The 27,959-nt window shown below is 35.5% G+C and overlaps 1 protein-coding gene across 1 annotated transcript in view; it reads left to right on the top strand.

The window, feature by feature from the left end:
• The window catches only part of DNAH11 (dynein axonemal heavy chain 11), a 355,283-nt gene that overhangs the window by 273,761 nt on the left and 53,563 nt on the right, over positions 1 to 27,959 (top strand). Inside the window, exon 66 of the mRNA XM_063667481.1 lies at positions 22,107 to 22,311. Coding sequence (XP_063523551.1) covers positions 22,107 to 22,311 — 205 coding nt within the window. The remainder of the gene's footprint in view (positions 1 to 22,106; positions 22,312 to 27,959) is intronic.

Below are 27,959 nucleotides of genomic sequence, written 5' to 3'. Positions count from 1 at the left end.
TCTGCTAGCTATATTAAAATATACAATAAATTATTGGTAACTATAATTTTCTTACTGTTCTATTGAATACTAGAATTATTCCTTCTAACTGTATTTTTGTGCCCACTAACCAGCTTTTCCTTATCTTCCATCTCCCCCGCCAACTTCCCTTCCTGGCCTCTTGTAACCACCATTCTCCTCTTTGCCTCCATGAGACCCGATTTTTTAGCTCCTGCATGTGAGTAAGAAAATGCCATATTTGTCTTCCTGTGCCTGACTTACTTCATTTAACATAATACCCTCCAGTTCCATCCATGTTGCTGCAAATGACAGCTTCATTCCTTTTTATGGATGAATAGTATTTCACTGTGTATGTATACCACAATTTCTTTACCCATTTGTATTCATCTGTTTTGCATTGCTATAAAGGAATACCTGAGACTGGGTAATTTATTTATTTATTTTTTTAAAAAGAGGTTGATTTAACTCATGGTTCTGTAGGCTGTACAAGAAGCACAGTGCCAGCATCTGCTTCTGGTGTAGCCTCAGGAGGCTCACAATCATGGTGGAAGGTAAACAGGGAGCAGACATGTCACACAGCAAGAAAGTGAGCAATAGAGAGTGGGCAGAAGGAGCCAGGCTCTTTTAAACAACCATATTGCAAGGTAACTCATTCCCACAGGGCAGGAGGACACCAAGCCATTCATGAGAGATCTGCCCCCATGACCCAAACATTTCCCACCAGGCCCACCTCCAGCACTGATGGTCACATTTCAACATGAGATTTGGAGAGGACAAATATCCAAACTGTATCACAATTCACCCATTGTTGGACACTTAAAAGGGTTTCTTACCTAGGTTATTGTGAATATTGCTGCAGTGAACATGGGAATGCAGATACTTTTGCAATATATTCATTTCATTTATTTTGGATATATGCCCAGCAGCCATATTGCTGGATCATGTGGCGTGATCGTGAGGAATCTCTATACTGTTTTCCATAGTGGCTGTACTAATTTACATTCCCACCAACAATGTACAGGTGTTCCCCTTTCTCACATTTGTTATTTCTTGTCTTTTTGATAATAGCCATTCTAACTGGGATGAGATGGTACCTCACTGTGGTTTTGATTCATATTTGTCTGATGATTAATAATGTTGGGCACATTTCATATACCTGTTGGCCATTTGTATGTCTTCTTTTGAGAAAGTTCTACTCGGGTATTTTACCCATTTTTAAATCAGATTATTTACTTTTTTTTTTTTTTTTTTTTGCTATCGGGTTGAGTTCCTTATATATTCTAGTTATTAATCCTTGATCAGAAGGGTAGTTTGCAAATATTTTCTCCCATTCTGTAGGTTGTCTCTTCACTCCATTGATTGTTTCCTTTGTTGTACAGAAGTTTTTTAACTTGATGTAATCCCATTTGTATATTGTTGCTTTTGTTGCTGTTGTTTTTGAGATCTTATCCCCAAAATCTTTTAACAAGCTTTTTCAAATAAACAGGCCCTACTGTCTTTTGGTAGGGTTTTTATGAGTGCCATTTTACCAGTCTAACTCTTCTCCTCCTCAGTTTTTTCCTAAGCCTCATTTATTTCCCCATCATTGTTTTGGAAACTATGTTTTTCATACCTACAGTTTCCTATAATATAGCCCAGGCCCTTCATTTCTTCTTGACACAGGTAATCCCCGCTCCTGTGATATGTTATTTTACTTAACTTTTCCTTTCACAGCCTAAATTCACTATATTTAGGATTTAACTGCTATTTAGCCAATAGCAGTTAAGTGTTAACTGGAAATTTTAATTTTCCTTATTTAATGTCTCCTTTACATAGTATATTTTCCCTGTGTCATTTTGCCATTTTTTTCTCCCCCTTACAATATGCTTAATTTTTTTCACTCATACATAACTTTAATTGATTATAAGTTCTTTATGGATAAGAATCATATACTATATGCCTTTAAAAAGATGGTTAACCAAAACAAAAACAGAACAATACAAACATAAAACTTTTATTTCTGTTGCTAGGTGGACTAGGTGTTCAAATACTAGACAAAAACTAAATATGTTAGTTAAAATATTAAAAACACCTTTTGAAATGTGTTACTGAGTTGACAAAAAGAAAAAGTGCAACTAAAAAGCAGGAACTCAGAGAGACAAGGAACACCAAAGATGCTTTCCTTCCTGAGGGTGCCTGCTAAAATCTGATGACCTTGGGGTTCTCTTTTGATGATGTACAAAGCTTGAACAAGCCTAGAGCCTGTTCAGGATATGCAGTCTGCTAAGAGATTCCTGTATAAAGCTAGAGGACACACCTTCCGTTTAAGGGTAAATTTGTTAAAATTAATAAACACACACAAACAATTGCTAAATTGAGAAAACTTTCCTTTTCTAGCTTGGCACTGAGAAGAGGCAGAAAAAATGTCCTATCCTAGTGGCATCCTAGGAGGAGTATTTTGGGTTTTTAGTGTGTTTTAATTTTATTATTTAATACTGATACCTATAAAATACATAATATATGAAGTTATAAAGCATAATAAATTAGACATGTATCTGCCGTTCAAATTATTGCCAATATCCTTTAAGCTACCTTTGTGGTCCCCTCCTTGACAATTCTGCCTCCACTTCCAAAGGTAGCCAATGTTCACATATTGGAATGATATGATCAGTTCCATAAAGCCTAACAGAGAGGACATAGTAAATATTATTTACTTAATATTTTTAATAACATACATAAAATATACTTTTAATTCAGTCAATAAATATGTATTTCGTCAAGTTTCTAGAATGTGACAGGCATATGAAGATCAAAGATCTGTCCCATTAAAAGATAAATAAAAGATCTAAATAGACATTTCTCCAAAGAACTACAAATAGTCAATAAGCACATGAAAATATGCTCAACATCATTAGTCATCAGGGACATGCAAATCAAAGACATAGGAAGGTGAAGATTCTGAATGTTGCTTATCACTTCATTGTTTTATTTAAAATAATGTTTTAACGTGTGTATATTCTGAAACAACATATTCTTTTGGAGCTTTATAAAAATACCATTATGGTGTATATAGTTTTAAAGGACTTGATTTTTTCCCTCAATCATATGTTTCTAAGATTTAATCTACATTGCTGCTTCTGGCTCTAGTTCTTGCAAATTCATTACTATAATATTCTTTTTAAACAGAGTCTTGCTGTGTTATCCAGGCTGGAGTGCAGTGGCGCTATCTTGGCTCATTGCAACCTCCACCTCCCAGGTTCAAGCGATTCTCCTGCCTCAGCCTCCCGAGTAGCTGGAATTACAGGCGCCTGCCACCAGGCCTGGCTACTTTTGTATTTTTAGTAGAAACAGGTTTCGCCATGTTGGCCAGGCTGGTCTCGAACTCCTGACCTTAAATGATCCGCCCACCTTGGCCTCCTAAAGTGCTGAGATTACAGGCATGAGCAACCACACCGGGCCTATTACTGTAATATTCAATGGTATGACTATTCCTCAATTAACGTTCTTATTGAAGGCCATTTTGGTTATTTTTAGATGTTTTGCTATTATGAGTGATGCTACTATGAATATTACTGAATATTCATGTATACATCTACACGTACACACATTCATGTATACATCTACAGGTACACACATTCATGCATACAACTACAGGTACACATAGCAAGATTCTTCAGTGTTTATATTCTGTAGTGGGATAGTTGGGTTGTAGAACGTATGCACAATCAACTTTAAAAGATAATGCCAAATTGTTTTCCAAAGTGTTTAGAAATGTACATGCTCACTAGTAGTATATAAGAATTATGGAGTCTTTCAGAGAACTGAGAGAGACTTTTATGCTTCTGCTGTTTTTATAATCCAAAAGATTTCCCGCATTTAATACTACTAGCCACCTCTTCCTATGACGAACTATTCCTGCCTCCTTTTTTTTCCCACTTTTATTTTTGAATGAACAAATTGAGAGCACTCTAAGCTTTCAAAATAGTTTTGTTACAAACGCTTAAAAAGTGCTTTGATGTTTGGGAGGCCAAGGCGGGCGGATCATGAGGTCAGGAGATCGAGACCAACCTGGCTAACACGGTGAAACCCCGTCTCTACTAAAAATACAAAAAATTAGCCAGGTGTAGTAGCAGGAGCCTGTAGTCCCAGCTACTTGGGATGCTGAGGCAGGAGAAGGGCATGAACCTGGGAGGCGGAGCTCGCAGTGAGCCGAGATGGCGCCACTGCACTCCAGCCTGGGTGAAGGAGTGAGACTCTGTCTCAAAAAAAAAAAAAAAAAAAGAAGTGTTTTGATGGAATAATAGACATTAGAGACCCTGAAAGGTGGACTGTGGGAGGGGAGTGCGGGATAAGAAGTAACCTAATGGGCACAATGTATATTTTTTGGGTGGTGGTTACATTGAAAGCACAGACTTCACCACCACACAATATATCCAGGTGACAAAACTGCGCTTGTACCCCATAAATCTATAAAAGTCATTTTCTTAAAAAGGATTTTGAATAAATTTTGATATTTTTGTGATTGCATTATTTTTGCCTGATAAGACGTATCTTTAAAACAAAATAAAGGCTTTCTTATTTCTTCATCTAACTCTTTAAAAGAAAGGAGAGAAACTAAAAAGTATTCATACATATGCAAAGTAGGAGATATGGTAAAATAAAAATTAGATTGGTACAAATAGGAATTATTTTTCTTTTTTCAATGCAATGAAAGTTGGGAGAAAATATAAAAGAAAATTAATGGGAAAATGTTGCTATGTATTCATTTAATAATAGAGCTACCGATTTGCAGTGTTATAACAAGAACAGAAAATTTTTGAAAATTAATCTACAAGTTTGTAAATTTTATAATGGATCTTCCTGTTTACCTCCAACTATGAACATTTTACTTGATTTCTCTATCCTCTTTTTTTTTTTTCCTATGTGACTATCTCTATGTAACTTGTGGGTTTACAAACATTTTCCTTGGTATTGTAAAGACAAGAGATAGCATTGAAAAGAGAGAGCAAGGAAAACAACCTACAGGGACTGTTGAGCTGCCACATTCACCCAGAATGTCTTTATCATGTCCTCAAACTCAGGTGGGATAACACCATCCTCCTTTGAGAAACTCACATCCCTCAGAAAGTTTTTGGCTATCAATAGTGTTTTTGTTTATTCTAGTTCTGTTTGCTTGGGGGAGTTGTTTGTTTTTTTTTTTTAACCAGTATTAGTTTATTCCTAATAATGAATGTCTGAGAAATGTTTGTGATAGATATAGCATAGTCCAAAAGTTGAAGTTCATTAATAATTGGAATGTTGTGGAGTATGAAGTAATGAATACTAATTACTCCTTTCATGTCTGACAGCTCCCTGTGGACCAATACATCAGCCCAGACTTTAATTTGGTTCGAGTAATGGTTTCATCAATAGCACATTAAATCTGTGTTTGAGAAGATATACAGGTGAACCTGGCCCACACAGTAGATACCACTGTCATAAAATGGCCACAGGCCGACAACAGCTGGGTAATTACAAATAATTAAATCCACCAAGCTCCAGGCAATCCTAATTTTAGATAAAATATATTTTATATCAATCGACAAAAAATGTATCTGGAAAGATTTATCAACATGTAATTTTTCCAAAGCAAATTTACTGGCTTACATATTAGAGAAGTTGCTGATCTGTGAAGCATCTTCATAAAATTCTCTTTAATCTTTCAAATACCCCTAAATATTATTGAATTTTTAAAAATATTATTTAAATATTATTATAATTTTTGAAAGACTGGAATAACTTTACTGCAATATGTATTTCAGGTTGTTTTGGGGTATATACATATATTATTAAAAGATATTTTATACTTCATTCTGTATTTTTCATACAATTATTATTTTAATAATAGTCTTAAAGTAGCATGCTCTAGAAGGGAACTTAAAATTGGCTAATAGAAATATTAGCTATATGATTTTAAAAATTTATTTTTACAGAAATAGTAAGAGGGAGATGGCATTTTATATTTATTTATTTTATAATGACTAGATTTCCTGAAAGTTATGCTAAGATTAAGAAGAATTGCTTTCAGTTAGCAGGTTTCCAGTTTATTAACTATTATTATGTTTCTGTTCTTGGAGTTGATGCCATACAATTATAGTTGACTATAGATCTATTCAAATGAGGACTTAGGTGAGATTTAAGATAGAAACATGTTAAATTGAGCCCTACACTGTAGTAGAATGTACTTTCTTGAGCTGGAAGCATATGGATTTTTTTTTTTTTTTTTTTTTTTGAGACAGAGTCTTGCTCTGTCACCCAGGCTGGAGTGCAGTAGTGTAATCCTGGCTCACTGCAACCTCCACCTCCCAAGTTCAAACAATTCCCCTGCCTCAGCCTCCCAAGTAGCTGAAACTACAGGCATGCGCCACCATGCCCGGCTAATTTTTGTATTTTTAGTAGAGATGGGGTTTCACTGTGTTGGTGAGGCTGGTCTTGAACTCCTGACCTCAGGTGATCCACCCTCCTCGGTCTCCCAAAGTGCTGTGATTGCAGGCATGAGCCACCGCGCCTGGCCTAGCTTATGGATTTTAAATAAACTCTAGAGTTATGTAGTTCTCTCATTATTTCCTTTGCTGGTAAGAATAGATTTATTTTCAAGTTCATTCATGCTCTCCTATAATAGAATTCAGCATTCCAGTCTGTTCTAATTTCCAAATTCAAAATAAAATTTAATTGCCACAAATCTCCAACAGCTTTTCTATTCCTAAATTTAGTAAAGTTTTTTTTTTTTCCTTAATAGTGTAATCTTTAGCATTTGCAGATAAAGCATTCTCACATTCAGTCATCTTGGTAATAGTTGTTTGACTTTATCTGAAAATAAATACCAAACAGGGCTTCAGATAAAGAATCCTCAGATTCTTTTATTTTCTTTTTAAAAAGCAATCTTCCAATAAAATATCAAACAAATGAAATTTTGTTTTTGATGCTACATTATGATGTTTAAATATGGATATGTTGAAGTGTGTGTATGTGTGTATCAAAAGAGAAATAATCTACTTATGACTTTTTTTTTTTTATTTTTCTGGGTTTTTCTTTCTTTCCTGTACAATGTTACCTGGACTCCTGAAACGCCAATGTTATTGTTGTTGTTGTTGTTGTTTAACTCTGGTTGAAGTTTGCTTTTATCTTAGAAGGACGTGTTGGTTATATTAACTCTATGAAGCAGCAAGACAATTAACTCATTTCAATTCAGGGTTTTCTTTCCTTCTTTTCCTTGAACGTCTTGCCAGCTGTGCAGCTTTCAACCAAAACCTTTCTTCAGGAAACGGGTTTGACCAACTTGCACAGCCCTTCCCGCTGAGGTTGCTAAGTAACAACTCCCCTCTTGTGGTTTGCTACGTTTGCTACACCTGATCTTTTCCGCTGCACTCTTGACTGTAGCTGTTGGAACTCCCAAGTCTAATCTGGAAGCTTTTAATTTTAAACAGCAGGATGTGCAGTAAGGCTTTTAGATGTCCATTGAAAAGTTTATTTCTTCTCCTAAATGTGTTTCCCCCCACCCCCCGCCAATTAGTAGGCTATATTATTTGCTTATCTTAAAAAGCAGCTACTATCTCTTTACCTTGACAAAATGGCTCTGATGAAGCCTCCAGAATGGAATTTCTCCTATTCAGAGAACATGTTGGCTATCTGAATTGTCCAACTTAGAGTGAGAACCTTCAATATAATAATACAATATCTTAGGAAATCTCTCTCCAAACAGCAGGTTTTGCAAATCTTTTGAAAAGATTCCTACTGCAGCCATTTCTAATAATGCCACTTCTAATAAAGACTCTGGTCTACCACAATAGTAAGTCTTGATTCCAAATTAAATATGTTGCTTTCCATGTTTGATTTTAGATGGCAATGAAAAATAGTGATGATGTTTGTTCAGGTACTCAGAGTATCTGATAAATAAATGCATTTTGGTTTTTATAATCAATACTGATGACATTTCCAAAAGTAACTATACTAAATCTTGAGAACGATTCCAATAAAAGTAAAAGGGACGTCGTTCGTTTTCAGATGAAGATTTTAGAAATAAGAATTTCAGATTATAATCTCTAAATTGAAATTCTCATCTTGGTTGTATTAAGATAATGTTTCCTCTCTCAGCTCACAGAGATTCTTGTTTTCAGGAAGCTGATAATTGGGAACTGTGTTTGAATTGTTCTGTCACAGAAGTACTTTGAAAACTAGCCAAGAAATCATTCCCAAGTGTTTTTAACGTAATCTGCATAGCTATCCTCCACAACAGTAACGGCTTTCCGTGATTTGAAGAAGTTAGACATCTTTTTGTCCCAGGACACTCATTTTTTGGCTGGGTTTTGAATAAACATGGAAAGCATTTTGATATTCCCAGTGTACCTGGCTTTTATGCATATCTGACGTATGAAAGGTTAATTTATAGATGATACATATTTGAAGATGGTTGTCGTTATTATAAAATAATTCATTTGGTTAACTAGCAAACATCTTGGCACACTTAATACATTTTCTTTCCCTGAGAGCTAAACAATAGAAAACTTTTATATAAGTTGAATGATTTATTGTAAAAAATGTTATGAATTAATAATTCAATTTATGAATCTATTGATCAGAAATTATAGATCTCAGATGAGGATTTGATACTTCGGTAGTTGTTGCTATTCTCCTTCATAAACAAGGACAGAGTTTCTGCCCAAAGACCAGCAGGGTGTGTGCTCTGAACTGTGTCTGTTGTTTTTCTCTAGTGGCAGTCAATTGTTACTGAGTCGATCATATTCTCTCAGTACCCTCTTGTGATAGAAAGTCAGGCAGGTTGACAGAGGCTGACATTATAGGGTGCCACTGTCAGAGCAAATTAACCTGCAGTGTTATGCAGTGAAATGAACTTTATACTAGGAGTCTAGAGACCCAGGTTCTAGTCCCAGCTCTGCCTCTAAGCTAAGTGACCTTGGCCAAGCCATAAACTCTTTAGGTCCATAAAAAAAAATCAGTTGAGTGATCTCCAGTGGCTTTTCTTGGTCTAATATTATGCTCTGCTAGATGAAACAGCAGGTTTTTTACTCATCCCATGTCCTAGCCAATTAAACCATTGTACTCAGAAAAATATGAGTACATATTATATTTATGTACTCATAAGTATAGTAGGTACTGAGTACAAATATATGGTATTTGTACTCAGAAAAATAATTTTATTTCTGTTCTGAGATTACTTAAGCAGCTTCTCACCTCCAAACCAGCAAATCTCAGCCAGTGGGAAGAGACAGAGCAGGAGCTCACTCCTGCAGAGGGATGTATAAAAATCCTATGGGAGCAGCCCCATGCCAGATTTGGAGATTCACACCCACTTGACTGTCAGTATGATGCAGTGACAAAGGCCAGTGTAATTTGTTCCTGTGGGGAGTGGAGCTGGAAGATGGATTAAGATTAACCTCTGTTTTAAGAAAGTAGCCACACTTCCAAATTTTATGTTGCTCTTCACACCTGCTGTTGCTCCTATTTGGAATTTAAGTTCAAGAGCTCATAGCTACCTTCAGTGTTCTAGAAGTCATAACCTCTGGATTCATGTCTTTCAGAGAAACAACAAAGTGATTCTGTTTGCTTTTTCCACCCCTCTGGTTAACTTTGTAGCTTTTTGATCCTTCAAGTCATGAGAGAACATGAGCAGTCTGTTTAATTTTCCCAGATAGGTAATTAACCAAAAATTAATTTAGCAGCAATGATAAAACCCACTGAGTCATTATATAATTTTTGCCTTTCATAGATCATAAACACCCCAAATGAGGATAATTTACTATCCCTGGGAAATCTAAACATATCAAATAATGTTTCAGAGCAAGATGTAAAACCCAGTTTTATAGGCAGACATCCTTCTCCTTTCCAACAGCATAGCAGCATCCTCCTCCCCTCTATTAACCTCTCTTTTCACAGAGAAAATCAGACCTGTTCCCCAAGCAGATACATTTCTGCTTTTCAAACTGGAATCCCTGAATGCTTCAGGATATACGTAGATATGCAAGAGAGACACAGAGCGAGGAAGTCATCCATGAAGCATCTTATGGAGGTTTACAGATACTTGATTAAACATGTAACCAGTTAAAAGCTTCTGTTGGCCAGGCGCAGTGGCTCACACCTGTAATCCCAGCACTTTGGGAGGCTGAGACGGGTGGATCACCTGAGGTGAGGATTTGAGACCAGCTTGACCAAAAAGGTGAAACCCCATCTCTACTAAAAATATAAAAATTAGCCAGGTGTGGTGGCAGGCACCTGTAGTCCCAGCTACTCGGGAGGCTGAGACAGGAGAATTGCTTGAACCTGGGAGGCAGAGCTTGCAGTGAGCTGAGATTGCACCACTGCACTGCAGCCTGGGTGACAGAGTGAGACTCCATCTCAAAAAAAAAAAAAAAAGCTTCTGTCACTTGCACCCAGAAGCAAAATTGTAAGAACCTCCTGCTTCTTTTAATAGGGGCATTTAGCCCATTTACATTTAAGGTTAATATCGTTATGGATGAATTTGATCCTGTCATTATGATGCTAGCTGGTTGTTTTGCCTGTTAGTTGATGCAGTTTCTTCATAGTGTCGATGGTCTTTACAATTTGGCACGTTTTTGCAGTGGCTGGCACCGGTTGTTCCTTTCCATGTTTAGTGCTTCCTTCAGGAAAGGCCTGGTGGTGACAAAATCTCTCAGCATTTGCTTGTCTGTAAAGGATTTTATTTCTCCTTCGCTTATGAAGCTTAGTTTGGCTGGCTTTCCATTTGCTTGGTAAATATTCCTCCATCCCTTTATTTTGAGCCTATGTGTATCTTTGCACGTGAAATGGGTCTCCTGAATACAGCACACTGATGGATCTTGACTCTTTATCCAATTTGCCAGTCTGTGTCTGAGAACCTCATGCTTGCTGTTGACTAGTCTCACACATTTATTCTTGAAAGCCTAGAGGAAGGAGCATCGCTATATATAGTGGCTAATTGGAAAAATTAGCTGCTATTGCTTTGAGAAGAGATTACACTAGCACTGTTAGCCAATATGATCCTCTAGAGTGGCAGTGGACAAATGGCCTGTTTTGGTGCAACCCGGGAACCAAGAATGGCTTTTAAAGGATTGGAAACAAGAAGAATATATGGCAGAGATGTATGTGACCCACAAAGCCTAAAATATTTACTCTCTGATCCTTTTACAGGAAAATTTGTCAACCCCTGCTCTAGAAGGATTTCTTATTGAAGCCTGAACATGTGCTACTTGAAAAAATAAGTTAATCATCTTGCTGGTGGTTTGTGCTGCTTCTCATGCATATGTGAATACACACACATAAACACAAACACATACACACACACCACACAAATCTCTAAATTAACTGGTCTTCTTACCACAGTTCCCAGTCCCATGACAGTGAACTGTCCTGTTGAACAATAACAAAAATTCTAGACTTCTCTGATTCAGTGTTCTTGACTTAAATTTACATTTTATATTTGTTTAATTCTTAATTACAGGAATGTATAAATTCTCTTTTCATCGGGGAATATGTGTTAGTGGTTGAAACACAAAGTTTATGAAGTATGAACATAAACCTGGTGAAAATTCTTAAGCAAGTGAGGAAATATTCAAACAACCTGAAATGATAGAAGGTGGTGACACACTGGAATTTCTCTGAGACTCTCCACAAAGGGAGGAATGAATTCAACCCAAGGTAGAGTTGCAATGAAAAGATGACAGGATGGGCTGGGCACAGTGGCTCATGCCTGTAATCCCAGCACTTTGGGAAGCCAAAGTGGATGGATCACCTGAGATCAGGAGTTCAAGACCAGCCTGGCCAACATGATGAAACCTCGTCTCTACTAAAAATAGATAAAAATTAGCCCAGCATGATGGCACGCACCTGTAATCACAGCTACTGGGGAGGCTGAGGCAGGAGAATCGCTTGAACCCAGGAAGTAGAGGTTGCAGTGAGTCAAGATCGTGCCACTGCTCTCCAGCCTGGGCAACAGAGCAAGACTCCACCTCAAAAAATAAAAAATAAAAATAAATACATAAAATAAAAAATCACAGGATGTACACAGAGGTGTATTTAAAATATAAGTTTTATTGTAGAGATGCAAATGAGTATAAATGTTGGTATCTCTTATGTGTGAGAACCCTAGGCCCTAATTACATGAAACCCTCACTCTTGAAATTTCATTTAAACGTCAGTCAATACAGCAAAATGATAATAATAGGAGACCTCAGCACCTTACTTTCAGCAATGGACAGAACATCCAGACAGAAAATCAAGAAAGAAACATAAGAGTTAAACCACACTCTAAACCAAATGGACCTCACAGACGTTTACAGAACATTCCACCCAATAGCGCAGAATATACATTCTTCTCATCAGCAAATGCAACTTTCTCCAGGATAGGACATATGTTATGCCACAAAACAAGTCCCAACAACATTTTTTTACACAATTGAAATTATGTCAAGTCTTTTTTGTGACCACAACAGAATAAAACTAGAAATCAATAACAGGAGAAACTTTGGAAACTATACAAATACTTGGAGATTAAAAAATGTACTCCTAAACAACAAATGGGTCAAAGAGAAAAAGGAAATTAAAATAGATTTCTTGAAACAGAAAAATGGAAGCACAACATACCAAAACCTATGGAACACAGCAAAAGCAGTTCTAAGAGGGAATAAATTCCTACATCGAAAAATTAAAAGGATCTCAAACTACCCATGGTTATGCCTCAAGGATCTAAAAAAAACAAGAACAAACTAAACCCAAAATTAGTAGAAGAAAAGAAGTAATGAAGATCAGAATAGAAATAACAAAATAGAGACTAAAAGAAATACAAAAAATCAACAAAACAGTTGGTTTTCTGAAAAGTTAAACAAAATCAGCTATAATTCCAACACTTTGGGAGGCCAAGGCAGGAGCGTCGCTTGAGGACAGGAGTTTGAGATCAACCTGGTCAACAGAGAGAAACCCTATTTCTACAAAAAATTTTAAAAATTATAATTATCATCATTATATAATTATATCATTATTATATAATTATATCATTATTATATAATTATATCATTATATCATATCATTATTATATCATTATATCATTATATAATTATATATAATATATATTATTTAATATCTAATAATATCTTAGATATATATAATTATCAATATATTTATATATTATATATAATCTATTTTATATATAATCTATAATATATAATCTATAATATATAATCTATATTATATATAATCTATATTATATTATAGATTATATATAATATATAATAATATAACATGTAATATATAACATATATTATATGTAATATATAATATATAATATATTATATTATATGTAATTATATATAATTACATGTATAATATATAAAAATATATAAATATATAAATGTATATATTAACATATATAAATATATCTATATTAATATATTAATATATATAAAGTATATATTAATATATTAAATATATAAATATATCTATATTAATATATTAAATATATATAAATATATCTATATTAATATATTAAATATATATAATATATATAAATATATAATTATATATTTTATATAATATATAATGTAATATTTATATAACATATATAATGTAATATTTATATAATATATATTTATTATATATAACATAATATTTATATAATATATTTTTATTATATATAATGTAATATTTATATTATATATTATATATAATGTAATATTTATATAATATATATTTATTATATATTATATATTATATTCATATAATATATATATTAAATGTATAATATATTAAATATATATAATTAAATATATTACATATTATATATTATATATTATATATATTTATATAAATATATAATTTATATAATATAATATATATAAATATATAAATATAATATATAATATATAATATGTATAAACTTATATATAATATAATATAAACATATATATATTATAATTATAAGATAAATTAGCCAGGCATAGTGATGCATGCCTGTAGCTCTAACTACTTGGAGGCCAAGGCAGGGGGATAGCTTAAGCCTAGAAGTTCAAGGTTGCAGTGCGCTATGATCATACCACTGCATACCAGTCTAGCACTCCAGCCTGGGTGACAGAGCGAGATGCCGTCCCAAAAAAACAAATAAACAAGATCAACAAACCTCTACTTAGACTAAAATTTTCAAAAGTTTCAAATCAGAGATGAAAAACAAAACATAACTGATTCCACAGTAATAACAGACTGTTATGAACAAGTATATGCCAACAAAATAGAAAACCTAGAAGAACTGGATAAATTCCTAGACATGTACAACCTATCAAAATTGAATCATGAAGAAATAGAAAATCTGAACAAACTAATAATGAGTAATGAGGTTGAATCAATAGTCAAAAGTGTCCCATCAAAGAAAAGCCTAGGACCTGATGCATTTACTGCAGAATTCTATCAAACATTTAAAGAAGAACTAATACCAATCCTTTTCAGACTATTCCAAAAAAAAAAAAGAAGAGGGAGTTCTTCCAAACTAAACCTGAGTCCAGCATCACCTTGATACTAAAACCAGATAAGGACATACACAAAAATCTATGGGCCAATATGCCTAATAAACATAGCTATAAAAATCTTCAGCAAAATGAAACCAATCAAAATTCAACAGCCCATTAAAAAGATCATTCACTATGACCATGTGAAATTTATTCCGGGAATGCAAGAATGGTTCAACATACACAAATCAATAAATGTAATACATCACATTAACAGAATCAAGGGGAAAAAACATACAATTATTTCAATCAACACAGAAAAAAGCTTTGATAAAATTCAAGATCCTTTCATGAGGAAAATTCTCAACAAATTGTGGTTAGAAGGAACATACATCAAAACAATAGAGGCCATATATGACAAACCCACAGCTAACATATTAAACAGGGAAAAACTGAAAGCTTTTACTGTAAAATCTGAAACAAGACAAGGATTTTCACTTCCACCACTTCTATTCAGCACAATACTGGAAGTTCTAGGCAGCAAGTAAGTAAGAGAAATAAAGGGCATCCAAATTAGAAAGGAGAAAGTCAAATTGTCCCTGTTTGCAGATGACATGATTGTATATATAGAAAGCCCCAAAGACTCCTCAAAAAAAAAAAACTGTTAGAACTAATAAATTCAGTAAAGTTGTAGGATACAAAATCAACATACATACATAAATCAGTAGTGTTTTTATACACCAATATTATCTGAAAATTCAAGAGAGCAATTCCATTTACAAAAGCTACCAAATAAAAAACCTAAGAAATTTAACCAAGGAGGTGAAAAATCCTTGCAAAGAAAACTATAAAACATTGATGAAATAAATTGAAGAGGACACAAATGGAAAGATATTTCCTGTTCATGGATTGAAAGAATTAACATTGTAAAACTGTCCATACTACCCAAAGTGATCTACACATTCACTGTAATCCTTATGAAAATGCCAATGACATTCTTCACAGAAATAGAGAAAACCATCCTAAAATTTATATGGAATCAGAGAAGACTCCAAATAGCCAAACCAATCTTGAGCAAAAAGAACAAAGCTAGAGGCATCATGCTACCTGACTTCAAAGTATACTACAAAGCTGTATCACCAAAAGAGCATGGCACTTGTGTAAAAACAAACAGACAGATGAAACAGAATAAAAAACCCAGAAATCATACACTTATAGTCAACTGATTTTCAACAAAGTTACCAAGAGTACACATTGTGGAAAGAACAATCTCTTCAATAAATGGTGCTGGAAAAATGATAACCACATGCAGAAAAATGAAACTAGACCCCTATTTCTCATCAATGACAAAAATCAACTCAAAGTAGATGAGAGACTTAAATGTAATACCTGAAACTATAAAACTACTAGAAGAAAACATTGGGGGAATGCTTTATAACATTGATCTGGACAAAGATTTTTGGGGTAAGTCCTCAGAGGCTCAGGCAGCAAAAGCAAAGATAGACAAATGGGATTACATCAGACTAAAAAGCTTCTGCACAACAAAGGAAATAACCAACAGAGTAAAGAGATAACCTGCAGAATGGGAGAAAATATTTTCAAAATATGCCTCTGACAGTCAAGAGCTTAATATCTACAATATATAAGGAACTCAATTTAGTAGCAAAAAAATAAAAAGAAAAGGATGTGATTTTAAAACAGGCAAAAGACTTGAATAGACATTTCTCAGAAGACATACAAATGACCAACAGGTACATGAAAAATATTCCACATCACTAATTATCAGGGAAATGCAAATGAAAACCGCAATGAGATATCATTTCACCCCAATGAGAATGGATATTATCAAAAAGACAAAAAATAACAATGGCTAGAATGGATGTGGAGAAAAGGGGATGCTTATACCCTATTGGTGGAAATGTAAATCGGTATAGCCATTATGGAAAAGAGTGTAGAGATTCCTCGAAAAACTAAGAACTACCATATGATCCAGCAGTTCTACTATGATGTATCAAAAGGAAATGAAATCAGCATGTCAAAAAGATATCTGCACTTGCATGTTCGTTGCAGCATTGTTCACATTAGCCAAGATCTGGAGTCAACCTATCAACAATTGAATGCATAATGAAAGTATGGTATATATACACAATGGAATACTACTCAGTCATAAAAAAGAATAAAATCCTGTAATTTGTGGCAACATGGATGAACCTGGTGGACTAAGTGAAATAAGTCAGGCATAAAAAGACAAATACTGTATGATCTCATTCATTTGTGTTATCTAAAAAAGCTGATCTCAAAAGTAGAGTAGAAAAATGGTTACCAGAGGCAGGGGAGGTAAAAGGAGGGGGGATGGTGGGGAGAGATTGGTCAATGGTTACAAAATTGCCCACTGATCATTTTAATAGATCATTGTTACTTTTTTTTGGTAACACCATTATCAAGATATAATTTACATACTATATACCGTTTGACCACTTAAAGTATGCAATTCAGTGGTTTTGGTTAGATAGGAGGAATACGTTCTGGTGTTCTATAGCACAGTAGGGTGACTATAGTAAACAATATTATAGTGTATATTTCAACATAACTAGAAGAGAGGATTCTGAATATTCCCACCACAAAGAAATGATCAATGAGATGATGGACATGCTAAATACCATGATTTGATCATTATACAAAGTATACATGTATTGAAACATCTCATGGGGCACCATAAATATGTACAATTATGTGTCAATTGAAAACAGTTTTTAAAAAAGTCAGTCATACAAATCCTGAAGTTAGGCTGAGTCAAAAGAACTAGCCGTGAACTATACAGTGAATAGCACTAACAAAGATTTCCTCAAAGCTACTTGTGAGATCATTTTGGAAATCCTTGGAAAGAGGAAACTCAAATAATAGGAGAAATTCTGATGATGCTCTCCACTGTAGACATATTTGACTAGATTGTCAGTCAAAAGAGGCAGGTTAATTTAGAAAGATGTCCTTATCAAACAAGATTATCCTGTGATACACATTGCTATGCTCAAAAGACAAGCATGAACCTCTGAGAAACTGTATTAGCATGGTAACTTACAGATTGATAAAAGCCCAAATGTTAATGATTTGACCTCTTGATAGTTGTTCCATTTTTTTGGTAGCATCCTTATCAAGATATAATTCACATATTGTATAATTCACCCACTCAGAGTGTGTAATTCAGTGGTTTTTAGTATATTCACAGAGTTGGGCCACCATCAGCACGATCTGTTTTAAAATTGAAATTCCTGTATCTTTCTGTATTTGCCTGTTCTGGACATTTCACATAAGTGGAGTCACATAATATGTGATCTTTTATGACTTCTTTCACTTTGTACATTTTCAGGTTTCATTTGTGTTGTAGCATGTATCAATACTTCATTCCATTCTATGGCCAAATATTAGGTCGGTGCAAAAGTAATTGTGGGTTTTTCCATGATATTTCATTGTTTGGGTTTTTAAACTATTTATTTATTTATTTATTTATTTATTTATTTATTTATTAGACGGGATCTCTGTTGCCCAGGCTGGAGTGCAGTGGCCTGATCACAGCTCACTGCAGGCTCGACCTCCCAAAGCTCAGGTGATCCTCCCACCTCAGCCTCCTAAGTAGCTGGGACTACAGGTGTGTGCCACCACAGCGTGCTAATTTTAAGGAATGGCCAAACTGCTTGCCAACGTGGTTGCACAATTTTATGTTCCCATTAGCAGTGTATGAGGGCTGCAGTTTCTCCATGTCCTCACCAACACTTGTTACTGTCTTTGCTTTTTTATTATAGTCATTCTCATGGGTGTGAAGTGGTACCTCACTATGGCTTTGATTTGCATTTCCCTGATGACTAATTAAGCATCTTTTCACATGCTTAATTGTCAGTGTAAGACATTAAGCATCTTTTCATATGCTTATTGGTCATTTGTGTTTCTTCTTTGAGAAATGTTTATTTAGTTCTTTTACCCATCTTTCACTTGTACAGATGTTTGATCATTGTTTGCCTATAAAATTGTAGAAACATGACTGAATACATATTTATTGGCTGAATAGATGGAAGAATAAATCACTATATCAAAAGTTGATGCTGACTGGGTACGGTGGCTCACGCCTGTAATCCCAGCACGTTGGTAGGCTGAGGGGGGGCAGATCACGAGGTCAGGAGTTTGAGACCAGCCTGGACAACATGGTGAAACCCCGTCTCTACTAAAAAATACAAAAAAATTAGCCAGGCATGGAGGCACATGCCTGTAATCCCAGCTACTCGGGAGGCTAAGGCAGGAGAATCGCTTGAACTCAGGAAGCGGAGGTTGCAGTGAGCCGAGATCATGCTATTGCACTCCAGCCTGGGTGACAGTACGAGACTCTGTCTCAAAAAAAAAAAAAAATGATAATAATAATCCCAGCACTTTGGGAGGCCAGGGCGGGTCGTTCATGAGTTTAGGAGATTGAGACTATCCTGGCTAACACGGTGAAACCCCGTCTCTACTAAAAATACAAAAAATTAGCCGGGCGTGGTGGCAGGCGCCTGTAGTCCCAGCTACTTGGGAGGCTGAGGCAGGATAATGGCGTGAACCCAGGAGGTGGAGCTTTCAGTGATCCAAGATCACACCACTGCACTCCAGTCTGCGCGACAGAGCGAGACTCCGTTTCAAAAAAAAAAAAAAGGGACATATGTACTGCACAGGTATATACTGGCTTGGGCAGGAGAGGGTTGCTAACTGAATGGCTTATTCTCCTCTTGGAAAACAATTAAATAGTAGGAGGTACTGACAAGGTAAAAACAAATCCAAACTGAATAAAGTGAATAAATTCACCATTCAACTAACAGGGTTTTCAAAAGTGGCTTATCTGGCAGAGTTTTTTCAAGTTTAGACACTTAGTCAACAACTCTGAAGGTTTTTGTTGTCAGTGTAAGATCACTCTGCAGGGAAAACAAAATTTGAGAATTAGATGAAGACAGTAGGTCATAAGTCTGATCAGTCCTTTGGGATTTTAAATTCATATTCAGGCAACAAAAGCTTTAGTAATGTAAGAAAATTATAATTTTTAAATAGTCTTTACACATTAAAACCAGTTCTCTCATTAAAAATATTTCCAGTCAAATAACACAGCCAGTGGTTCAGAGGCACTTTCCTTACCGTAGACACAAGAGACCTAATCTCTGAACAAGACACGATTATAAAACATCCTCCAAGAACCACATGAAACATTGCCACTTTATGGCATTCTGGATATCACTCCTCAAATTAAAAATTTTTGCTAATATCGTGACATTTTGATTAAAAGGAGCCCTGCCTGAATGTGATAGAACATCTTTTCTTTAGAATTTACCCAGTTGTTCAAAATTGACAAATTCAGTGAAATAACATCTCACCTGGAAGTCAATGAGATAGGCAATAAATATTTTTTTCTCATGGCTATTTAAAATAATTTCAATTAAAATAATTGGGCTCTGGCTAATTTTCTATCATGATGACATCTATACAATTTAAATATTTTATACACTTAATAAGGAAGAATCCAGAATTTTCATATGTAAGGTAAAATAGAAGACTGAGCAGAGACTCTTTGCTGCAGCCATGCCTCTAGGCCTCATAAGAAGTTTCACTCTAAGCAGCTTAGGCCGCTTTGAGAAGTTCCAGTATTTGTGGGTTTGGCTTCTCTGTCTGTTGCATGAATTAGAAAGCTCCTCCTTTACTAGATCCTCATAGCAGGTTCCTAGCAGGAAAGAGACCATGAAGCTTGTATGAAAACATCTCATGTACCCCAGAAATACATATGATTACTATGTACCCTTAAATTTAAAAAATAACATGAATTAAGCTGGGAGTTTTGAATAGAATTAGCCTAGTGACTATTTACAGAAACAATTTTCAGAGGAAAGGGTTAAGTAGAGATGTTGAGGCAACCAAGGATTTGCAGTTACAGGAAGCCAATGCAGAAAGTATTGGAAAGTAATTTTTTAAATATATGTGTTTTGGGCTGGGTGAGATGGCTCACACCTGTAATCCTAGCACTTTGGAAGGCCAAGGTGGGTGGATCACCTGAGGTCAGTCGTTCAAGACCAGCCTGACCAGCATGGCAAAACCCCATCTCAACTAAAAATATACAAAAATTAGCTGGGTGTGGTGGCATGTACCTGTAATCTCAGCTACTCAGGAGGCTGAGGCACAAGAATGACTTGAACCCAGGAGGTGGAGGTTGCAGTGAGCAAAAATTGTACCATTGCATTTCAGCCTGGGTGAAGGAATGAGACACTGTCACACACACACTAAAAAGAATATATGTGTTTTTAATATTTCATCTTTATAAAAATAAAATATTTTAATGTTATTTAACATACATAAGTAGATTACTTATATACTTAAGATGCATTATACATATATATACAGATATACATAAACACATACATACACATTTTATCTTATCCTTAAGGAATTGCAGCATTTAATGTACGTTTAATCACAGAAAGTACAGCTGGCCCTGAAATAACATCCTTTCATGCTAATGTTGATGAGGGAAAAAAAAAATCACTTCCTGCTTGCTGGGACCACTGTGTGTGTGGAGTTTGCACACGTTCCCCGTGTCTGCCTGGGTTTCCTCTTGTCCTCCTGTTTCCTCCCATATCCCACAGCTGTGCGCGTTAGGTGAGCTGGAGTGTCTATATGATCCCAGTGTGAGTGAGTGAGTGTGGGGGTGTGTGAGTGGCCCTGTCATGGGATGACATCGTGTCCGGGGCTGGCTCCCACCTGGCTCCCTGAGCTTCCAGGGTAGTCTCCAGCCACCCGTGAGTCTGAACTGGAATCAGTGGGTTAGAAAAGGAATGAACGAGTGAATACAAACTATTGTCAAATAAAAGTTTATAAATTAGACGATAATCATACAAATGCATGACGCTAAACATTGTACTACAAAAGCCCTTCTCAGGCCTGCCAAATCTGTCATTGCTTTTGAACTGTGTGGTGGTAGGAGGTGCTGCTTAAGATTTTCTGCTTTGTACACATTTATTTCTCAATTTAACCTACCCCAACTATGCCCACCATTTCTCACTAATGCACCAAAAATTGAGTAAATAATTATCTTGTTTTTATTAACCTTTTTAAATGTATGTGTAGCTCACATTTATTTCAGTGTTTAATATTAGAAGTGTTTGAGGCCTTTATTTAGAAGTTTAATGATGTTTTTGTGACCAGGAACATGCCATAGGAACTTCACTCTTGTTTATATCAATTAGCCAGTGGTAAAACTGGTTTCTTCATATGGTGTTTTGCTTAAAGTCACAGTTTGCAAGTTTATCAATTACATCAAGGACTTACTGTATAATAATAAAAGCTAATATTTATTGTTATAGGTCTTTTGTATGATTGTATTTAATTGTTACAGTGACACTATGAGGTGAGTACTATTATTGTCAATATTTCACATATGAGGAAACTAAATCATATAGAGATTTGGTGGGTGATTGCTGATCCTGCTGTACTTTAGGAAATTTGGGAGCAGCTGAAAAATTCTCAATCACCTGAGCTTCTGGCCAAGGTCCATTATAAGAATACAGGAATGGAATGACACCTTAGTATCAGTTATGGGTCATAGGAGTCTCCTGAAAGTCTGTGTTTTGCTCCGTTTAGGTATATCAGGATTGGAGATAAAGAATGTGAATTTAACAAGAACTTTCGCCTTATCCTTCACACAAAATTGGCAAATCCTCACTATAAGCCGGAATTACAAGCTCAGACAACTCTCCTCAATTTCACAGTCACAGAAGATGGTCTAGAAGCCCAGCTGCTGGCAGAGGTTGTCAGTATTGAAAGGCCAGATTTGGAGAAACTTAAGGTAAAAATGTTTACGTCACCACCAACACTTAGTCGGCACTTGCTTTGCACAAATCATAGTGCTAGACACAGAAGTATAAAATAGGATTCTTGGCCTCTAGAATCTTGCAATCTAATTGGGAAAAATAAGTATACATGTTAAAAGTTAAACAATTCACAGTTGCTCTTCATAAATGCTAGATTGTTATGGTTATGCCACAAGTAGGAGATAGGGTGGCTCTGGATCTTGTTTGAGGGCAAACAAAGAGGCATACGAGTCATGTAAAATAGAGGTATGTACCCAGGTAGGTTGGAATGTAATCTACTAATTTAGCCTGGCTAAAGAATGAAAAAGAGGTGTAATGAAGCAAGCTTGGAAAAATTAAGGACCTGGTAGCTAGTTATGACTAGTATTCAAAGGGACATTTATGGCCCAAAGTATATTAAGAAACAATGCTGAAAATAATTAAATTTAGTGTTATATACAGAAAACAAAACAACATAGCCTTAAAATGTAGAAGAAAGGCAATAATAAAGATAAAATCAGAAAATACTGACATAGAAAATAGAAAAGATTAACAAAATAAAAAACTAGTTCTTTGGCAAGAAGGGGTGAGGAAGTGATATAGTAGATATACTTCCATAAGGACTAGTGAAGAATAAAAGAAGACAAAGGCATATAACTACACACAGATTAAAAACTACAAAGGAATGCTATGCTCAGCCTTTTTTTTTTTTTTTTTGAGACAGAGTCTTGCTCTGTCACCAAGGTTGGAGTGCAGTGGCATGGTCTCAGCTCACTACAACCTCCACCTCCTGGGTTCAAGCAATTCTTCTGCCTCAGCCTCCCGAGTAGCTAGGACTACAGGCACACACCACCACGCCCAGCTAATTTTTGTATTTTTAGTAGTGATAGGGTTTCACCATATTTGCCAGGCTGGTCTCAAACTCCTGACCTTGTGATCCTCCGGCCTCAGCCTCCCAAAGTGCTGGGATTACAGGCATGAGCCACCACGCCCGGCCATGCTGTGCCCAGCTTTCTAACAGTAAATTTGAATATTGAAACGGTGATGTGAAAAATAAAAAGAATTTATGTGCTAACCTGGGCAATTTTGGCAATAGTGTGTCTCAAAAATTTAAATGAGATATATTAAGAATTAAAACAAGGATTTATATTTCAGATGTTAGAGATTTATGGCCTACATTTTGGAACTTGAAAGGATTTCTTCACACAGATGAACATTATTCATATTTTGAAAAACTAAGCTGGAATACTTTTTCTTAGTATAAATCAGGGGTCTGCAAAGCGTGGCTTCCATGCCTAATTTGGCCTGCCACCTCTTTTTGTTAATAAAATTTATTAAAACATAGCCATGGCCAAACACAGTGGCTCATACCTGTAATACCAACACTTTGGAAAGCTGAGGCTGGATCACTTGAGGGTAGATCACTTGAGGCCAGGAGTTTGAGACCAGCCTGGCCAACATGGCAAAACCCCATCTCTACTAAAAATACAAAAAATTAGCCAAGTGTGGTGGCGCACAACTGTAGCCCCAGCTACTGAGGAGGCTGAGGCACAAGAACCACTTGAACCCAGGGGCAGAGGTTGCAGTGTGCCGGGATAGTGCCACTACACTCCAGCCTGGAGGACAGAGCAAGACTCTGTCTCAAACAAAAACAAAAACGAACAAAAAACAGACTTGTTCATATATTTACATATTGTCTATGACTGCTTTTGCACTATAATGGCAGAGTTGAGTAGTTGCAACAGATACCTTATGGCCTACAAAGCCAAAAGTATTTATTATCTGGCCCTTTCCAGAAAATGATTGCCACCCTGGTATAAATCAGTGGTTCTCAAACTGGGGGTCCTGGAACAGCAGCATCACCATCAGCTGGTGCTGATACAAATACACTTTAATTGCAAATTATCTGGCCACACCCCAGATCCCACTAAATGAGAAACTCTGGTTGGGGGTCCAGCAATCATGTTTTACTAAGCCATGCAAGAAATTCTGGTCCATGCTCATACTCTGTGTGAGGCTGCTTTACTTGGATTTGCCACTGCAGCAGTTGCCATGTAGGCAAAGACAGCCATGAGATCAAGGCTGAGTATGAGTGGTTATGGTTCCCTGAGGCCTCCTTACAAATGTGCTCACATTCAGTGGAACTGCAACCTGCCAGGAGTGAGTCATCCACCAAGTCAGAGTTCAAAGGACCACTGGCTTGCTGCCTTGTGCACTAATTGCCAAGCTGGATCAGGGACCGTGTCTGTAATCAAGATACCATCAGACCATATAAGAAAATAGTATTTTTTTTTATGTTAGCATAAAAGAGTTACAGGAGTTCTTGTGTTCTGAATGTCAGACTCTTATTGGATCTGTGACTTATGAAAATTTTCTCCCATTCTGTGGGTTGTCTTTTCACTTTCTTGTTGGTGTCCTTTGAAGCACAAAAGTTTTTAATTTTGGTAATGTTCAATTGATCTATTTTTTCTTGCTTGTTTTTTGGTATCATATCTAAGAAATCATTAACTGACAGTTAGTGAAGATTTATGTTTTCTCTTAGGAGTTGTGTAGTTTTAGTTCTTACATTTAGCTCTGTTGTATATTTTGAGTTAATTTTTGAACATGGTGTGAAGTAGGGGTCCACCTTCATTCTTTTGCATGTGGCTATCTAGTTGTCTCAGCACCACTTGTTGAAAAGACTATATTTTCTCCCTTAAATTGCCTTTGATCCTTGTTAAAGATCAGTTGGCCATATTTCTGTGGATCTATTCATATTTCTGGGTTCTCTATTTCTATATTCCATTGATCAGTTTGTCTATCCTTTTATCAATATCACACCGCCTTGATTACTGTAGCTTGATAGTCTGGAAGCCAAGTAGTGTCAATTCTCTGACTTTGTTTTTCTGTATATTTTTGATGATTCTGGATCTTATGCTTTTTAACATAAACTTTAGAATCAGATTTTCAATATCTATGAAATAATGTACAAGTATTTTGAATAATATTGTGTTGAATTTCAGAAAGGAATGACTTAACAATAATGGCTTAATAATATTCAGAATGGCTTATCAATATTGAGACTTCCTACTCATGAACATGCAATATCTCTCCATTGTTTAGATCTTTGATTTCTTTCATCAGAGATTTTTAGTCCTCCAGACAGATCTTCAACATACTTTGTGAAATCTATACCTAAGTGTTTCAGTTGTTTGGTACTAATGTAAATGGCATTGTGTTTTAAATTTCAAATTCCAATTGTTTAAAGCTGGTGTATAGAAGAGCAATGCTTTTTGTATATTAATCTGTATCCTGCAAATGTGCTATACCTGCTTATTAGTTGCAAGAGGCCTTACGTTCATACTTTGGGATTTTCCACATAGATTATCATGTCATGCGTGAACAAAGACAATTTTTTGTTCTTCCTTCCCATTCCATATACTTTTTATTTCCTTTTCTTGTCTTAATGTATTAGTTAGGACTTCTAGTACAACGTTGAATAGGAGTGGAACCTTGCCTCGTTCCTGATCTTAGGGCAAAAGCATCTAGCTTCTCACCATTAAGTACAATGTTAGCTATGATTCTCTTCTTTTAGATCTTCTTTATCAAGTTAAGAAAGTTCCCCTCTACTTCTAATTTGCTGAGAGTTTTTTTATCATTAAATTACTGTTAAATTTTATCAAATGTTTTTTCTGTATCTATTGGTATGACTACATTTTTCTTCTTTAGCTTGTTATATATCATTACTTCACTTTTGAACCAGACTTGCATACCTGGAATAAATCCCACTTGGTCGTGGCATTTAATTATTTTTGTACATCGTTGGATTTGATTTGCTAATTGTTTGAGGATGTTCACAACTATGCTCATCAGAGATATCGGTCTGTAGTTTTTTTGTTTTTTTCCTGTAATAGGTTTATCTGATTTTGGTCTTAGGGTAATGCTTGCCTTATAGAATGAGATAGGAAATGTTCCTCTGCTTCTGTTTTCTAGAAAAAATGTAGAGAATTGATACTATTTCTCCCTTAACTCTTTTCTTCCAGTGAAATCATCTGGACCTGGTGCTTTCTGTTTTGAAAGGTTATTAATTATTGAGTTAATTTATTTAATGCATACAGGCCTTTTCAGATTATGTGTATATTTTTGGTAGATTCTGCCCTCCAAAGTATCAATTCACTTCATCTAAGTTATCAAATTTGTAAGCATATAATGGTTTATAAAATTCTTTTATTATCCTTTAATATTCATGGAATTGGTATTTATGCCCCTCTTTCATTTCTCATACTAGTAATTGGTGCCTTCTCTTGTCTCTTGGCTAGCCTGGCTTGAGAATTATAAATTCTATTGATCCTTTCAAATAATCAGCTTTGGATTTTATTGATTTTCTCTATTGATTTTCTGGTTAAAATTTTACTGACTTCTGCTCTGATTTTTATTATGTATTCATAAGCTTGCTTTAGGTTCACATTGCTCCTTTATCTAATTTTCTAAGGTAAAAGCTTAGATAAATACCTTTAGGTTTTCTTCTCTACTTTTCTAATATATGCATTCATTGCTATAAATTTCCCTTTAACCACTGCTTTTGCTGCATCTCACAAATCTTGATATGTTGTATTTTTGTTTGCATTTATGTCAAAATATTTTTAAGTTTTTCTTGAGACTTCTTTGACCCATGTGTTATTTTAAACTGTGTTGTTTAATCTCCAAATATTTTTGAATTTTAAGCTTTCTGTTACTGATTTCTTATTTAATTTTGTTGTGGTCTGGAACATACTTTGTATGATTTCTATTCTTTTAAACCTTTTTGGTGTGTTGCTTGGTGCATCTTGGCAAATGTTCCATGTGAGCTTGAGAAAAATGTATATTCTTCTGTAAGTGGATGAAGTAGTCTGTCAGTGACATTCGATCCCATTGATTGATGATGTTGCACAGTTCAACTGTATCCTTGCTGATTTTTTGCCTGTTGGATCTGTAAATTATGATATAAGGGTTTTGAATTGTCCAGCTATAATTGTGGACTTGTTTATTTCTCCTTGCATTTCTTAGTTTTTGCCTTGTGTATTTTGACACTCCATTATTAGGTGCATACACATTAAAGATTGATATGCTTTCGACCGGGTGCGGTGGCTCATGCCTGTAATCCCAGCACTTTGGGAGGCCGAGACGGGTGGATCCTCACGAGGTCAGGGGATCGATACCATCCTGGCTAACACAGTGAAACCCCGTCTCTACTAAAAATACAACAAAAAATTAGCTGGGCATGGTGGCGGGTGCCTGTAGTCCCAGTTACTCGGGAGACTGAGGCAGGAGAATGGCGTGAACCCGGGAGGTGGAGCTTGCAGTGAGCCAAGATTGCGCAACTGCACTCCAGCCTGGGCAACAGAGTGAGACTCTGTTTCAAAAAAAAAAAAGATTATTATGCTTTTAAGGAGAGTAGACCCTTTTATTATGTAATGCACTTCTTTGTTCTCAATAATTTTTCTTATTCTGATAACTACTTTGTCTTAGTATAGCCACCCCAGCTTTCTTTCGATTAGTGTTAGCATGATATATCTTTCTCTATCTCTCTCTCTCTCTCTCCCCTTTTAATTTTTATATTTAAAGTGGGTTTTATAGACAGTACATAGTTAGGTCTTTTTTATCTACTATGTCAATAATTCACGTT

The sequence above is a fragment of the Pongo pygmaeus genome, chromosome 6 (genome assembly GCF_028885625.2).
Source record: "Pongo pygmaeus isolate AG05252 chromosome 6, NHGRI_mPonPyg2-v2.0_pri, whole genome shotgun sequence".
In the NCBI taxonomy this organism is placed as follows: Eukaryota; Metazoa; Chordata; class Mammalia; order Primates; family Hominidae; genus Pongo; species Pongo pygmaeus.
Note: the sequence above shows the minus strand (reverse complement) of the source record. Positions and strands in the feature narration are given on the sequence as shown.